This window comes from Indicator indicator, chromosome 13 (assembly GCF_027791375.1).
Source record: "Indicator indicator isolate 239-I01 chromosome 13, UM_Iind_1.1, whole genome shotgun sequence".
Taxonomy (NCBI): Eukaryota; Metazoa; Chordata; class Aves; order Piciformes; family Indicatoridae; genus Indicator; species Indicator indicator.
The window spans coordinates 26,551,450-26,568,521 of NC_072022.1; the positions used below are offsets into that span (position 1 = coordinate 26,551,450).

The 17,072-nt window shown below is 42.5% G+C and overlaps 1 protein-coding gene across 2 annotated transcripts; it reads left to right on the forward strand.

Moving 5' to 3' along the window:
- The first annotated feature begins 246 nt into the window (after positions 1 to 246).
- GYG1 (glycogenin 1) lies at positions 247 to 15,791 on the forward strand. Of its 2 annotated transcripts, XM_054385922.1 has the most exons (8): positions 247 to 305; positions 3,627 to 3,762; positions 5,641 to 5,815; positions 6,210 to 6,372; positions 10,342 to 10,468; positions 13,843 to 14,059; positions 14,688 to 14,738; positions 14,971 to 15,791. In XM_054385922.1, the coding sequence occupies exons 1-8, from the start codon at positions 299 to 301 to the stop codon at positions 15,136 to 15,138; spliced, it is 1,044 nt and encodes a 347-aa protein (XP_054241897.1). In that variant the 5' UTR covers positions 247 to 298; the 3' UTR covers positions 15,139 to 15,791. The 2 variants fall into 2 exon arrangements, with proteins under 2 accessions (XP_054241897.1, XP_054241898.1); XM_054385923.1 differs by lacking the exon at positions 14,688 to 14,738.
- The last annotated feature ends 1,281 nt before the right edge of the window (positions 15,792 to 17,072 follow it).

Below are 17,072 nucleotides of genomic sequence, written 5' to 3' on the forward strand. Positions count from 1 at the left end.
CTCTCAAGCTCCGCTTGGCCTGGGAGCCACCGGGGGCAGGGTGGGTAAGGGGCCCACCCGGCGCTGTGCCAGGTCCGGGCCGACCGGGGGCCGCAGAAGGGATGACGTGACACTGCCGCGGGACACGATGGCGGAGACCCCGCCCCGCGGCGACGCGGGGGACTCCTCAGGGCGGGGCCTCCGCGCCCAGCCAAAGACGTGCGGCGCCTGGCCCCGCCCCTATATAAGGGGCGGCCTCCGCTCAGTACCGGGAGCGCGGCTGTCGCCTCAGCTTCAGCCGTTCTGCGGACTTAGCGCCATGGCAGGTCAGTGCGCGCGGACACACCTCCCCGCGGGCGCCTAGCGCAGGCGCCACGGCTCTCGAGGGCTGCCGGCGGCGCAGGCCGCGCTCGCGGGGCCGCCGTATGTCCGCCGCGTGCCCCCCGCGTGCCCCCCGGTCGCGCTCTGTCCGCGCGGGAGCGGGGCGGGCCGTGCCGCGCCTATTTTTAGGTGGCGGCCCCTGGCAGCGGTGCGCGCCGAGGGCGGGCCGGGGCCGCGGGCACGCGATGGGGCCGGCTACAGCCGGCGGGGCGGGGGGGGCTGGGGCCGCCGCGGGGGAGCGTGGGGGCGCGCGACCGCGTCCCGCCTGGACCCTCAGTGAGGCTCGGCCCGGGGCTCTGTCCCCGCACAGGAGAGTCAAGCCCTCGTCCTTCCCTGAGAGGGTGAAGAGCATGTGTAACCTGTGTACGCGCGGGTACTTTGCAATGAGCAATCCCTTACCACTTCTCAGGGTACGCCTGGCTTTTTATTTCGGGATTTTTTTTTTTTTTTTTCCTTTCTTCGTTTCTTACCTTCTCTGAAGCTGTCAGCAGAGCTGGTTTAACTTTCAGATCTGGGAGTCTGCTTCCAGACGCACGTCCTGGTTAGAGACACCTGTCTCTTTGGGAATCTTGTACTCGGAAATGAAAATCACAGTCAGATGAGGCAGTCTGTAACTCAGGGAACAGGGCACAGGCAAGCACCTGTCAACTCTGCCCATGCCTCTGGAAATGGTTCTGGGGGACGTTTTACAGCATCTGGGGCAAGCACTCTGGTCCCTTCTTGCATGCTGTCAAGTGAAAGCCTGCTCCTAGTCAGACTTCGAGGATGCTCTTGGGTGCTGAGGCTCTTGCACATATGATACTATAGCCCATGAGTTGAGTGAGTGGTCAACACTATCTCTGAAGCAGCTCTCTTGGCCTGGGTGTACCAATGGTGAAGCTCACATTGTCTGTGGTTTTGAATCCATACTTACTGTTAAGCATGTTTAAGGCATAGCAGTGACTGCTGTTGGAACACAACCTGTGGTGCAGGAAACTGTTACAGAGAATGGAGAAGAGGGAGAGGATGGGAAGAGAGACCCACACAACAGAAGTATTTGTGCTTGAAGTAGAGTAAAGGTCTCTTGTAGATGTAACTTACCACACTGAGGAACAGCTGATCTTGCCAAAATTGCAGTGTGGATTCATATGTCTGAACATACTTGTCAATGTGCTTCAGGGAAGGTATGAGACAGAAGGTGGTGTATTGAAAACTTTGGGAAGCCATTCTGACAGATGCCTTACAGGTTGCCCATATCCTCCTGTCAAGCAGTCATTACGTTTCCTACTGCAGCTGGATGTAATAGGGAGCTACAAACAGGAAGGTTGGAACTAGATGATCTCTAAGGTCCCTTCCAACCCATTCTATGATTCTTAGCCTTTACTCCATCATTAAACTGACTTTATTTCTCCAAGTGTGTGAATACTCAGTAGTATGAGGAGACAGTTGATGTATGCCTGCTAGCAGTTCAGTGAAAAAGGCTACTCTTTCAGTGACAAGGTCACTTTAAGAATTACTGTTCTACTGCTGGAATAAAAACTCCAACATTCAGATGAATGTTGGGCACAATCCCACTTTGTCCACACCGGATTTTAGTGAGCTGTCTGTCAGCAGAGTGGCAGACTTCTATGCATTGAGTAGCTGAGGAGTAACAAGCAAAATTAAGCGGTGAAAAATGCTGCCCTGTTAGGAGGATGTTCACACCACTTAAAATGCTGCACACTTGCTATTTGTAAATCATCAAAGAAAGTTGTTATGCAGATTTGCTGGATTATATGCGTTATTACAAATTGGGAGCTAAAATGAGTTGGGGGGGGTGGGGAATTGGAAAAAAATTCTTCCTGGCATTGTAGAAGCTGTTTTGGTTTTTGGTTTTTGGTTTTTTTTGAACTTTGTAATTGCCCACTATAATCTAAATCCCTTGGGACTAGTTGGTTTTGCTGCTAAGCAAAATAGAAGGTTGTGTAGCTGGTCTGTAGAGCTTGCAAACCAGATCTGCAGAGCTTATAGACAAAACCAGGCAATTTTCTGTTGTCAACTGTCAAAATGGTATTAGGTTAAAAGATACTGATGACTGTCTTATGGGGCTGAGGAGCTGTACCAAGCAACAATCTCTTTGGAAGTGGAGTGGTCAGTATTTTAACCTCCTTACAGGCCTTGGAAGTAAGTCTTTAAGTGCCCAGAAATCTCACTCTTGATCCTGATCTAAACTAGTTAGCAATCTGTAAAGAAAAGAAATCATGCCTGCTGAAAAACTTGAATGTGATTATTTACTCCTGAGATTACATGATGGTTAGGAAGAAACTTTCGTTGGTGTAAAAAAAAAAAAAAATGGTTTGGTAGAAAAGAACACGCTTTTTGATAGAGTGCTGTGAGTCAGGAGTACTACATGATGACAGCTAACAGTGAGTTGAAGTTTAGAAGCTATTTGTTTGCCTTTTTTTTTTTTTTTAAGTCCCATCCTGGCAGTTTAAAAGAATGTGACGACTGAAAGAATGCAAAGCTTGTACTGTGTGGCCTCGCTTAACAGTATATGACGAAGTGATCCCTTTTAATCTAGTTGTGAGGTACAGCTAGAGCGCAAGGTTAGACTCTATAGTAACAATACAACCTTATCTTTTTCTGCTTGAAGAGCAAAGACCACTGCTGCAAGTCTTAAATTGCTTGCTACTGCTTACACTCCGTTTAAATCTTGCATTCTTGTGATAAAGCTGTAATCATGGGTGGCAGAACAACTCATCCGCAAAATCCTGAGCTAGCAAAACTTAATACTGTTGGCCAAGATCAAATTCAGTGCTTGCTTCCATTTGAAAACGAAACACAAGTTTTATGCTACCCTCATTTTGGGACTCAGAGCTGAACCTAGAGTTAAGTACGAAACTCTGTTACTAACTTCAGACCAAATGCAAGCTTACTAACTCCCAGTACTTTTATCTTTAAAATAGTGCATTAGTGGCCCTAATGAAGCAGTTTAGACCTTTTGGATTGTCTCTGACCATTGGCATGCTTTATTTAACCTGTGAGCAAACTGGAAATGGTTTTCTCTTGCAACAGTCTCAATTTTTGTTGTTGGGTTTTTTTTTTTTACTACCTCTTGCCACATGTCAAATTACTAACAGCACGTATAGCTGTGCAAGGATAATCTGTTTCATTCAGACATGCAGGGTTAAAGGCCACACCTCAGGGGTCTCACAGCATGGCTACCTACCAATACTAGGTTTCTAGTACATATGTCTCAGGATATCATAGTGGATCATGCTAACTTGGCTAAGTTCTTTCTTTTCCAGACCAGTCTTTTGTGACTCTAGCCACAAATGACTCCTATGTGAAAGGAGCACTGGTACTTGGTTCATCCTTGCAACAGTACAGAACAACAAGGAAGCTGACTGCACTCATAACTCCTCAGGTCTCTGATCCTATGAGGTAAGATCCCTTGTATACTTCAAACTGCCACAGTTCCTGCTGATCTGAAGGCTGGAAAACAGATGTTCTTTAAACTTTCAAAAGTCTAAAAGCTTAAGGGCTAAGCTTAGCAGACTTCAGCTTACACTGTCTGCAATTCTGTAAGTGCTTCAGACACAAAACTGGTAGATTGTTTTTTTTCTTTCCTCCAACACAATGATTTTGATACTTTGTAGCTAGAGTATTAAGCTGTGACTTGATATTGACATTTCAAACAGATCTTTGCTCTCGTCTAGTCCTACTTAGACCTGTCCAACAGTTATTAATATTGCCTATGCATTCATTAGTGCTGTGTGTATGCATGTGGAGGTGGGAGTATGGGGCTGATATTTGTCTTGCAGAAGCATTCCCAATTGAAATCATGTACTAGAAGCTCCTTTGAAATCTAGCAGACACTTAAAATCAGACTTTATCATGAGAGAAGAAAATTAACAGAGCTAAAGTAGCACTAATTATGTCAAATTATCAGATCTACAGAGGCATCTAGTGAGGTCACCACAGTACAACAGGCAACTACTTCCTAAGGTCTCTCTAAAATAGTCTGTGTGGAGCAGGCTGGGTGCCCTGTCCACATGTAAGAGGAGGGTAAAAGCTCAATTAGCTTAATAGCTACATGAACTAGAGATGACAAGTCAAGATGCCTTACATGGGGAAAGTCCTTCTGAAAAGCTCTCTCAGTTTACAGAGACAATAGAGGAGTGGCTCGGTAATAAGTGGAGTGACTGTTCCTGGAGTCTCTTGGCAGCTAAATGGCCTTATCAATATAAAGATATTATAGATAGAAACATCCATTCTACCATATTAGGCAGGTGTGCTCTTAAGATGAATCATAAATGTGCTCCTGTGCTATTGTGAGCTAGTTAGTATTATGCCTTTAGACCAGTAATGCCAACCCACCTACCAGTGTAACTGGGATTTCCATTTCTCACTCAGCATTCACTAACAGGTTTGCCTTAAGTTCACAAGCAACTGTCCATACCACACTGTCAGTATAAATTAAGCCTTCCAGGGCAGAGTTCTAAAAGTGGCTCAAATTGTACTGATAACTGCTGAGTGTTCAAGATGCCCTGGAGAACACTGAAACTTTATGGATGCTTTAAGCAGCATGAACTCCTTAACTAATGGTAATGCTTTACTGATGGGAAAGCAAAGGCTGGATATCTGCCACAAATTTCACTATGCTGTTGGAAAGTTTGTCACCTTTAGGGCAACATGATACTGGATCAAAACACTCCTGTACTCTCAGTGATGATTAAGCAAGTCTTTCAAACTTTGTGATTAGCAACTGGGTCTGGTCAAATGCCCCTGACAGTCACAAATCCTGAACAGTGTTGTAACTACTGCATAAACTTCTGTCTCAACCGTTTAGGATTCAGCTGCTGTTCTCCTCAGGCTGCTCTAACATTTCTTAACTGCCTGCCCAAAGTATACTGAGCTTTTAAAAAACTGGATTCTGACTGAAAAAAAAAAAAAAGCTTTGTGGAAAGTTTATAGTACATAGCCAGGACCTACTGGAGTTGGTAGCAATGCCAACTATTTGTGGAAATGGGAAAAAAATCAAAACAAAAACCATCCAAACAAAACCAACAATCAAACAAAAAAACCTCCGAACAGCCAACCCAAACAAATTTCTTTGTTCCCCAAAATGAGCCCACTACAAGCTAGAAGCCTTGAGGCAGGTGTGCCTCTGTGTTCCAACACATGGAGTTAGCTCTTAGTGATGCTGTAAGAAATGCTGTCAAGTTCCCTGTTATTCCCCTTCTCTTTATGGAATCTGTCTTGTGGTCTGGTGCTGGAATAACAATAAAACTAAACCTTGGCTATTGATTTTCTCCCCAGGAAAGTGATGGAAAAAGTCTTTGATGAAGTCATATTGGTAAATGTCTTGGACAGTGGGGATTCAGCACACTTGGCATTAATGAAAAGACCTGAGCTGGGTGTCACACTAACAAAGCTTCACTGCTGGGAACTGACACAGTTTTCAAAATGTGTGTTCATGGATGCAGATACAATGGTAAGTGGTTGTCTCATGGTTCCTCCTAATGACCTAGTATTAGGGATTGTTGAATTTTATTTTTTTTTTCTGTGGATTGTTTTTTGGTTTTATTATTTAGGGTTTTCGTGGGGGAGGGAGGATAGGTGTTAAGATGAGAGGTAATAGAAGCCTTTTTGCTGTTTAAAGTGGTAGCTCTGGAAACTTATGTACTGCTGTTTTCAAATCTAAAGTAGTAGTAACATAATCTGTGGGGACTCTCTGTAAAAGCAGTCTTCCATAAGAAAAGAGCATTGGTACTTCCTTCATGTCTTAAGGTGGATATCAAAAAAACATTAAAACATGATACCCCGATTCCTAACCTAAAAAAAAAAAAAACCTAGAAGACTCTTTTTTTTGCCCCCTTTACAACTAGGTTTTGTCAAATATCGATGAACTTTTTGAGAGAGAAGAGCTGTCTGCAGCGCCAGATCCAGGCTGGCCTGACTGTTTTAATTCTGGAGTTTTTGTTTACCGACCTTCCATTGAAACATACAATCAGCTGTTACAGTTTGCCACAGAGAAAGGCAGCTTTGACGGTAGGTGGCAACTTGTATTTCAGTGTTGTGTTAGACCAAAATGGCAAGAGTGGTTGGGATGGCTCAGGAACTACATACAGGTCATGGGGGCTCTGTATGATAGAATTCTGACCTCAGTGTAGCTGCACAAAAGCCTATATCCTTCTCACAGCAGAGACTATCATTGCCATGTGTTGTAAGACTACTTTTTTTTAGACTACATAAAATAAAAACACTTAAGAGTTTGGCCTCCAAACTAGCAGCTGTAAGCATGAGCAATGTAGAACCACCTAACAAGAAATCTTAAGATGTGGCAAGCAGAGTACATGCCTTAGCAAGTGAAATTGCAGAACTGGGCATCATGCGGTCCTAACACTCCAGACTTGAATCTTCTATGCTAAGTCAAGCTGCTCTAGACATAACAGTACTGTTCAATTTGCGTGCAGCTTCAGAGAAACACATTTGAATTTGCAGCTATCTCTTCATATGCTCTATGACAGCTTCCTGTCATTATCAGCTGGTGACTGTCTTTTTCCTAATATCAAGTGCTTGTAGCTTTGGCTGCTTCCCACCATAGGGCACTTGGAACTGGCCACTGTGCCAAATGTTAAGCTTCAGAAGCCAAGCTCTGCTGTCCTGTAAGTCTCCTGAACCTATTACCAAGCACGTGTTGCTTGAAAACTGCTACAGTTAAAGGCTTCTGAATGTCTGTCACTGCATCCTGATGTAACCATTGTGGTGCAAAACGGTCCAAGAGAAAAAGCCACAGAACACTACAGAAATAAGACTACAAAATGAAAACTCTTAATAGAAGGTATTACTTGCCTGTTTCCTTACCTTCCATACTTTGTAAAAAGCCAGCGTTCCCGATGTCACTCCTAATCTGCAGAATAATCCCTGTTACTGGGTGGACTCCTGTGTGTGGCCTCCTTTGAGGCATAGGAAGTCTCATGTAAATATGAGGAAGAATTTTTTTCACTGTGAGGGTGACAGAACACTGGAACAGGCTGCCCAGGAAGGTTGTGGAGTCTCCTTCTCTGGAGATATTCAAAACTCGTCTGGATGTGTTCCTGCGTAATGTGGTGTAGGTGATCCTGCTCTGGCAGGGGGGTTGGACTGGATGATCTTTCAAGGTCCCTTCCAGCCCCTGAAATTCTGTGATTCAATGATTCTCCTAAAGAACATTAGCTGCAGTTGGATGCTTAGTGCTGCCATATGAATAAACTCTAGTGAAAACAAGTACTGCAAGGTGATGAAGGGTAGCTACTGACAAGGGTAGCAGTTGGTAGCTGTGGGAGTGCTCTCAAGTATTTGGTGTCAGTTAATCACCAGCTATGGCAAAAGCTGTAGCTCAGTACTGAGTTGTTGCTATTAAAACTAACAACAAGCAAAACAGTAAATAAGAAACCAAGAAACCCCCATCTTGTGCAAGCTGACTGATGAGTAGCACCAGGGTTATCTGAGACTTGGTGACTGTGTCCTCTGAGCTTTGTGCTTGACTGCTAGCAGATCCCATCTTCTAGGCCTAAGGCCCCTGTCCTCTAAAAGAATAGACTTGCTTCCACAATGTACTTTGTGACTTGAAAGCTAAAGCCACACAGTGGTGAAACTTCCTCCATGTCCTAACCATGAAACAACTGTTGCAGCTCTTAACAGCAGAAATGGTGGGTTAATGGTTTAGGTACCAGATTTCTAGATCTGTAATTTGTCCTTCAGCTTTAAGGGTTATTTCATTTTTATTAAATGGGAGCACTGATCTGAATAATGAGACCACAGAGACTTGTACTACCTGCATAAACTACTGCTGAGCTCATGAACTTGGTGGGGATAAAAGGGGATTTAAACACAAATTCATCTAGACAGTATTTAAAGTTCCTAGGAAACTTTTACTAAGAGAAACAAACACCTGTGAAGGGCCACTGCCCTTAGTAGGACACAGGGGTACAAGCTCAACAAGTTACCAGGTGATGCATAATTGAAGTCAAGCTTTAAGTACCCTATCAGCAGTAGTAGTGTCAAGCAAATGCAGGACTTCTCAAAGTAGTTAATGTTTATAACAGCAGACAGATTCCTGCTGTAATGCTGTTGCCCAGAAATGGTAGTGATAGCTAACTATGTACAAAACTGCTTTGCTTGAACTTCACCTTTTTTAGATAATGAAGAATATTTCATGTGATAATTCTAACTACAATCTAAAAGTTGTGGAGGGTGAAAAAATGCTTTCAAAAGAAATCTGGTAGCACTGCTATCCTAAGAACATTGCTATTGCTTCAACATTCCTCTTGCTCCTTAGCCTGGAATCTAAAATGTTTGCTTTTACTTGAAGATACAATGCAGCAAGGCTGTAGGTTGGCAGCTAATGTAACTGCTGCCTGATCCTTTTGCCTTATGTCTAAGGTTTTTACAAAACTACTGTTAAGTCTGAACTAGGACTGCTAAATGCTGCTTTTATGTGCTGCTTTAACAGCAGTGCATGAAATCTGTTTTACATACTCCCCTTTTTTTTTCAATCTGAGTGAGAGGAGGTCCTGTGGAATAAGTTTTCATATGTTACTGCCCCTTCAGTTATGAGTTATCTGTTCTGAGGGGGCATCCCAGGCTTTCCTCTCTTTTAGATGATCTTACTGTTAACATACATATTCTTAACACAGCACCAAATTAAAATGAAAGAGCTGAGTAAAGACCAGAGGACTAGTGTTTAACTTATCTCATGATGGGCATGACTCCTTCAAAACTGCTTTCCTTCCTTTGAGTGAGAGGCCAGTGAGAGGTTTGCAATTACTGGACTGAGTCTCTAAGCAATTCCTCACTCTGCAATCTGCATGTCCTGCTGACAGCTGTAACAGGATACCTAGAATTTATATTTGTCAGTGCACTGCCTTAGGTCTAAGTTTGTGCCCAGTGTCTAGATTCTTCAGTTGCAAAAAGCAAATTCTGCTCAAAAAGCAGTGAGGGTGTAAAACCTAGTACTGTCCTAAATCTAATCATAGGCCAATTAAAAAAAACTAACTTTCCTAGGACAACAGAGAGTGAGGGCTTTAGAAAATGAAGGATTAACATAAAACTTTGTCTTGTCTAAACTATGCATTTACCTACTTCTTAGCAATGCTACTTCCAAGTACATTACAGCTGAAGGGAAGACAGCAAATGAAAGCTGAGGGACTCCTTTAATATCCTTCATAAGAGGAACTATTAGCACTTAAAGATTAAGTATATTCATTGCAATAAAGAATTAATGGATATAAATAAATAGTTTTTACTGCTTTTGGCCAAAGGCTACTGACAGACCAACTTCAGACTCATTTGATCTGCTTACAACCTCTGCTTGCAAACGAAGACAACCCCCTCTCAACACAGTAGGTCTGGCCATAATTTAGATTGTAATCCTCACTCAGAGGATAGTCATCAGCTTTTTAGTGCAGAACTAGGAGTGCCTGTTGCTTGCTAAGGGTTTTGATGAAGCTTTATAGAGTTGTCACCAAGACTCCCTGTGCTTTCCTTATTGGATCCCAATGTTTGTAGCTGCATCCAGGGCTGCAGGTCTAACAGCCAACTCATACCCTAATTCTGGTGTTGAAGATGCTGATCAGCCATCTATAAGCACATATAGTAAAAGTAATTGTTTACACTTGACCTTCTGAGCTACAGCTTTCTTGAAGCTAAACAGCACTCAGTTCTGTCAAGTCCTGGGTTTTAAGCAGTAAAGGGAACTGAGTGGGAACTAAATTGGGGGCAGTTTGCTGTCTTACAGCAGAAGTAGCCCCATACATACTATCTTTTTAATTCTCTGCATTTTATTTATATATATTTTTTTACATTTCAAAGACTGCAAGGTTTAAAGGGTTGTTGACAACTGGAACTCTAGTGCTCTGAGCCAGACTCCTGCTGGACATGACTACTGCATTAGCAACTCTTAATTAGTGAAGTGATTGAAAAAGATCTTAAAGAAGCTTTGTGATGTCTGTAGCCTATTAATGGTTTCTCTTTTAGGTGCAGATCAGGGGTTATTAAACACCTTCTTCAGCAGCTGGGCGACAACAGACATGAGCAAACATCTACCATTTATTTATAATTTGAGCAGCACTTCAGTATATTCCTACCTTCCAGCATTTAAAGCGTAAGTTCAAAATCCTAAGACTTTCAGAGCTTATATAAACTTAATTTCTTGTACAGAATGAACAGGCACAATGTAAACCCTCAGTTTTTCTAAAGGGAGATCATTACTGTCACTGACAGAAGATATAGTATTTTCCTCTCTTAAAAAAAAAAAAAGTTTAATCCTAGTTAAGTGAATCATCCCATGACAAATGCAGAGTGAGAGCTGTATCTGTAGCTTAAACAACTCATTCCTGATAGTAACACTGATTTAGAGGAAGCACATTTGGCAAAAGCAAGTAACCATCCTCCAGTATGGGATGCTGTCTATTACAGCTCTAACCGAAGGCTAATGATCTTGAATCAGCTTGAGCTGGCTTCAGCATGTCACTGGTGGTATTGATCCCACCTAGGTAACTTGCTTTCTCCTCGCTTAAATCACTTAAGGTATTTAACAAACAGTGCTTACATTTTGTCTGATCAGCCTGTACCAATTCAAATAAACATGGTGAACAAAGACTTGCATAAAACTAGAATTCTTTCCCAACAGTCTTTCCAGATCTTGAACAGTTCCTTAAGTCATAGCAAGCTGGAACAAAGGCTACAGTATGTTTCCTGTGCAAGGAAAACTGTATCCTCCCTAGCTGTCAGTATTACATTTGGCATGTGAGTAAACCATATGTCAGTGGCAGGGTCACTCAGTGTTGCAACAAACATAGGAGGAAGGGGAGGAGCAGGGGAAGCTGAAACCTTACACAGAATCTGATTTAAGTGCTGCAAAAACAGCAGGGGAAGGGGGGAGGGGAAGTCCCAATTGCAGGAGAACAATCTGATCTCTGAATGACATCAGGTTACTAGTGTCCAAAGCAGCAGCTAGCATAAGCAGGACTGTTGCTGGCTCAAGATCAAACTATGTCTTGTGATCAGAATACCATTTGAAATCCTGTCATGCTAGAAGTGGAACACTTATTTAAAGAACTATATGCAAGCCTAAGAATGACTAAGTAGTCAGCATTCAATAAGCTAACCAGCATCTATTGTAAAGTATGTCTTGTTCCATGGCTGGCTGGTGGTCCATTACATGACCTTAAATTTACAAATGACCTCCTTGCCACAAAAGGCTGCTTAGACCTGGGGGCTCCTGCCAAAAATTCCATGTAACTGACGGAATCGATTGCTGAATGGAATTTAGCAGAATGTTGGAAGTACAGCCCCTTTTAAGTAGTATCCCTGTCCAATAGGTGAAACAATTTCCCGTGGTTAGATCAGCAGCTACGCTCCTGATAATCAGCAGTTGGGATGAAGTGAAATTTAAAGCTAGTGACATCAATAGCTAAGTTTTTCGCAGCTTTGTAGAGCGAGACTACATTTCACAGCAGCCTCAGTAATCCTTTTTCCAAAGGAAAATGCCAATTCATGACAAATGCTCTCTAACTTCAAAACATTGATGAAGGACTTTTCTGGGAGATAGGGAAAGACAGATTAGTTGCTGAGGCCAGTGTGGACATAAAGCTTCCTAACAGTTGAGCTTAAATGGCAAAGGAAAGTATTGCAGACCTAGAAAGTATCTAGAAAGCAGATACTGGAAACGTCATAGAAGCTTGGTGTCTATCAGCTGTTGTAGAGATCTTAAGTGGACAGAAAAACTAAGAATACACTCCTCCATTTGCAGTAGGTCTAACATAACACTTGTTAGGCATTCTCTAGTTTACATAGCCTTGATTTGTGAACAATGACAAGTTTTCTCAGCTGTTAAGTAGTCCTGTGACAGCTAATAAAACTATGGTAGTTCCCTTACGCCAAATCTTAACTCTTTGCTTTGAAAGTTAAAGCTGAGGAACTGACCTCTTGAAGACTGATCAATTGTGTTCAGAACATTAAGCATGAATATTGAAATGCAGTCAGGGAGCTGGGTCTCCTTAGTTTGGAGAATAGGAGACTTAAGGAGTAACCTCACTGAAGTTTATAAAGGTGTAAAGGGTGAGTGCCAAGAAGATGGAGCCAGGCTCTGCTAGGTGGTGCCCAATGACAGCACAAGGGGCAGTGATGGAAGCTGAGGCATAGGAGGTTGCATGGAAACATGAGGAAAAGCTTTTTCACTGTGAGGGTGACAGAGCATTGGAACAGGCTGCCAGGGGGGTTGTGGAGTCTCCCTCTCTGGAGATATTCAAAAGACCTGCCTGGATGCATTCCTGTGCGATCTGCTCTAGGTGATCCTGCTCTGGCAGGGGGTTGGACTGGATGAGCTTTCGAGGTCCCTTCCAGCCCCTAACATTCTGTGATGCTGTAATCTTACAATAGTATGAAAACTACCACCCACATGCATGCTGCCTTGTTTTGAGTATTCTAAAGTTTTGGAAACCAGCTGAGTCCTATTCCAAGTGACCAGGATGTACCTAAACTGTTAAGCAAACTAGTTTGGCATTATTATTCATTTCATTCAGGTTATGTGGAGAAGAAATCCTAACATGCTACAAACTGAACTAGGTGAGACAGTTGCTGGCAGAGACTGGTTTTGCTTGTTCCCAAAACTGACTCAAGCTGAGCTCTAGTTCTGGAACCACAGAAGAGTGGAATGAATGCCATCTTGCTAAGTGCTGAGTGCTTAAAAAGGGGTGCATCTCATTTAACTCTTAATACCAATGACAAACTGGTAATATTTGGGCCACAGCTAGAAGTCTATGTTGAACATGGAGTTAAAATAGCTTTTAAGAAACAGAAGCCCACCAGCACCATGCACCCCACTCTTGGGTTAACTAAGGTTATTTTGAAAGTATTTGAAAATAATGGTTGGTTGTCTGGCAAGACCCAGCTGCACCAACAGCTCTCTGAATTCTCTGAAATGCTCAGGTTATACAGAGCTGTTATTTCACAGGGACACAGTTATCCTGCAGCAAGGCCTTCTAATGCTGCTTTTTTCTAGGGCTGTAAACTGAAAGGGTAACTCTAACACTGCCCCTTCTCAACCTAATGCTTGTCATGCCTAACTGTCTGGATCACTGACTTTGGAGTAGAATCTTTTTCACTTTTAAAACCAGTTCTGATTGCAACGGCTGCTTGAGACTGCTCTCTCCTGAGCTATGGACATCACTCTACCTAAAGACTTGAGTTGGCTGTAAGTACTTAAGTAGCCCAGACCATTAGGTTTTGGCTGTATTCTGACTAGTGTAATGTAGAATTCTGGTTGCATTTCTATTTTCCTGTTGTATAGTGATGCTTTCAGTCCCAGTAGGTGTTGGCAGTTTGATCATTTAGTGTTTAGCCTCCTAAATACTATTGCTGTTTTGTGGACACCTACAGAAACTGCAGGTTAAAAAAAAAAGTAGCCTGCCAGTCAAAACTCTGTTTTCTAGACACCTGCACAAACTGTGGGTTCTAACTTTTTCTGTCCAATAGGTTTGGTGCAAATACTAAGGTGGTGCACTTCCTGGGAAGTACAAAGCCATGGAACTATACATATGACTCCAGAACAAAAAGCATAAAAGGCAAGATGGATGACTCTAAAATAGTTCACCCAGAATTCCTCAACATGTGGTGGGACACCTATCTAGCTCATGTTTTACCATTACTAGAACAGCATGGAGTTGCTAAAGAAGCCACAGGTGTAAACATGGTAAGTGCTCCAGTGTTCTTATACAAACTACCCAAGTATGGCTGGCAGGTTCTTCACCATTCTGCTCTTTTCCTTTCCCTCTGTCTCAAAGCATGGATGTGGTTTAGTTTGTGGGATGCAGGGTCTTCTGGTTTTCTGCTTTTAAGCTTGGAATAATTAATACTACAGAAGAGAAGCATGCTATAGTGGTCTTGAACATAGCTGTCTGCTTGCCTAAAACAAGCTATGTAAGCAACTAACGGTGCCCCAGAAATCATACTGTAGTGACCTCCTTAACACGTGCAGGGAAGGGCCCTCACTCCTAATATGTTGGAGCTAATAAGGTTCTCTAGCAGAAGCAGCACAGTTCAGCATGCAATAGACACATCTAGATCTTGCATGGTGAAAGAAATCTAAGTAATCCTAGGATAGCTAGACTGGCAGTGGTCAATCCCAATACTTACAGCCTAAGTAATGCTTCTAACTAGTTCTCATTCACAGAGTTCAGTAGCTTGCATCTCCCTGCAGACTTGCTAGCTTAGTACATGACCCAGTTTAAGTTCTCAACCTTTCTAAGACCAAAGTTACTGATCTCTTAAGATGTGCTTTCTCTTGTTAATCTTACATCTTTCTAATGAACTATTTGCAGCTATCGGGCTTGGTCTATGCTCTGGCTTTCTCTTGTGGCTTCTGTAGAGAGGTATGAAGAACTTAAACTTTACTTCCCTTTTTTTAATTTTTTTCCTTCCTCCCTGCTAACTTCTGTACCTCTGCTTTGTTATTTTGCTAGGAAAGCTGCACAATCCCTGCCCATTGGCAATGCTTGCTGCTGCGCATGAGAAACATCTGCTTCGTTGTCCCATTCTATGGCCTGTTGCTCACTTTAGCTGTGCAAAGTATTTCTGTATTTTTCACTCTGCCTTTCCTTTTAGGCAGAGGTTACAGAGGCAGTATCTCACATATCAATATCAACACCACCAGTATTACCAATTGTATCTTCAGAAGAACGCAAGGAACGGTGGGAACAGGGCCAAGCTGATTATATGGGAGTGGATTCCTTTGACAACATCAAGAAGAAACTTGATACCTACCTTCAGTAGAAATGCCCGTCTCAAACAGTGGTGATGCAAGGACTTGTTCCAGAACTAACAGCTAGAAAGGTGTAGATGGTGGTCAGTTACACTTGCTAGTAGCTTGTTGAAAAACTTCTTGGCTGAAGGCCTCTGCAGTGCTACAGATGAAGACTGAGCAAAAGCTAGGAAGCAGAATTCCTTGGGCCACCTATAACTGCCCAATTTCCAATTCTCCCTACTAGATAAAACCAGGTATTTTCAGCTTAAATTTTCCTTCTCTTTTGATCAATTGGCTCAACGTATTCCTTGCAAACTGGGTTTGTTACCTCACCTCATTAAGGTGATTTAGCATTGATTCCTTTGCTTGCTGTTTTAGATGTTAAAAAGAAAAAAAAATCTCTTTCATGGGATTGCTCATACACTGGAGTGGTAGCCAGTCTGCTTTACCATACATGTATTAATGCCACTGGGATACAGACAGATGTAATAGTCATAGCACTGCTTTGCTCTTCCAGTCACAATTGCACTGAAGTTTTGACCAGGTTCTTACGCACAGTGCCTACAGCATGGCAGAATGCCTTTTTCAGTTCTGTATACTATGGGACTAGTAAACTGGGTTTATCTGTTACCTGCAATGTTGCACTTGATACAAAAATAAAATGTTGTCATGCATTTCTGGCTTCCCTAAACTCTTGAGCAATCTTAAAAAAGGGAGCTCTAAAGCAGTCCCAGCTAAAATGTTCAACAGGTGTAACCCTTAAGCCTTGCTAATGCCATTTGAGCTGCTGTTAGCAAGTGTCTGGCTGTTAGTTTTGTAATTATGTACAGAGTATCTAATCAGTGGCTAGGGAGCTGTTTAGGGCTAATCCCCTTATTAGCTTACCCTAAGTGTAGGGCAGGGCTATGGGGAAAGTACCTACTGAAGCTATTCATGGAGCTTGAGAAGAGGGGAATCTGCTGGTGGCTAATGAAAGCTCATCCCTAACCACGCCCTGTCCACTGACCTCTTTATCCACAAGGGTGATGCTGTTTTGGCAAATGAAGACTAAATAGCTGCTTAAGTAACAGCACCTACCCTGATTAGGAAAACTATTCATTCCATGTGTGCAGAGTCAAAGGAAATGCTTTTTGGCCACACTCAGGCTACCCACTCCATTCTAAGACACATGGAAAAGCAGTAAAAATATCACAGGAACAAAAGCGTGCTGAAGACAGAGGTTGGCTCTTAACTGCACTAAGTTTCAGATCCATCCTTTTAGCCAACAGCCTAAACAGAACCAAATTGTTTAGTGTTATGTCTTTGACAGCTCTACTCTGTACTCATCCAGAAACACTAGGAAAAGATTCCATTATTCCCTAATAAAGCAGGATTTTGGCAGGAAGCTACTGAGGGTGCTAAACTTTCAGCCTAGAAATAAAATCAACAAGCTCTCACCATTTGCTGGTAAAGCAGAAGACAATCTGAGTATGAGAGCTAGTTTAACTTAGAGCAATTAAGTAGCAAAACCCAAGACTCCTTGGTCACTATTTAGCAAAAATACTAAGGATGAGGTCCAAGCCTATGTAGCTTGTAGCTATTTAAAAGTACATAGTATCTGAACTCCTAGTTGTAACTAGCCCTTTCCTGTGTGGATTTTTCTGTTGCTGTGTTGGGGTTATTTCTTTTTTTTAACAGATAAATTTGAAGTGTGCAGGCAGGAGAGATTAGCAGTTATAGTCTGTAGTAACAAAAGTATACTTTTTCCAACAGCTACAATTAGTAGAGTTCTGCATGCTCACAAAATACTCTGTGGGGAAAATGGTAAAATACTTTTGAAGACAGCTCAACAGTCTTAGTTTTGCTCCCCTTGTCTGTATTTGTACTAGAAAAATAGACGGCTGCTTTTTTTTTTTTTTTAAAGCTTGGAGTAAACAAAGTGCTAAGGGCATGAGACTATTCCAACCTAAAAATCTGGTTTAGC

Bases quoted from the DNA above. Each gene is read 5' to 3' on its own strand.
- GYG1 (XM_054385922.1), top strand. The intron at 3,763-5,640 runs GTAAGATCCCTT...TTTTCTCCCCAG, and splicing joins CAGGTCTCTGATCCTATGAG to GAAAGTGATGGAAAAAGTCT. The intron at 14,060-14,687 runs GTAAGTGCTCCA...AACTATTTGCAG, and splicing joins AAGCCACAGGTGTAAACATG to CTATCGGGCTTGGTCTATGC.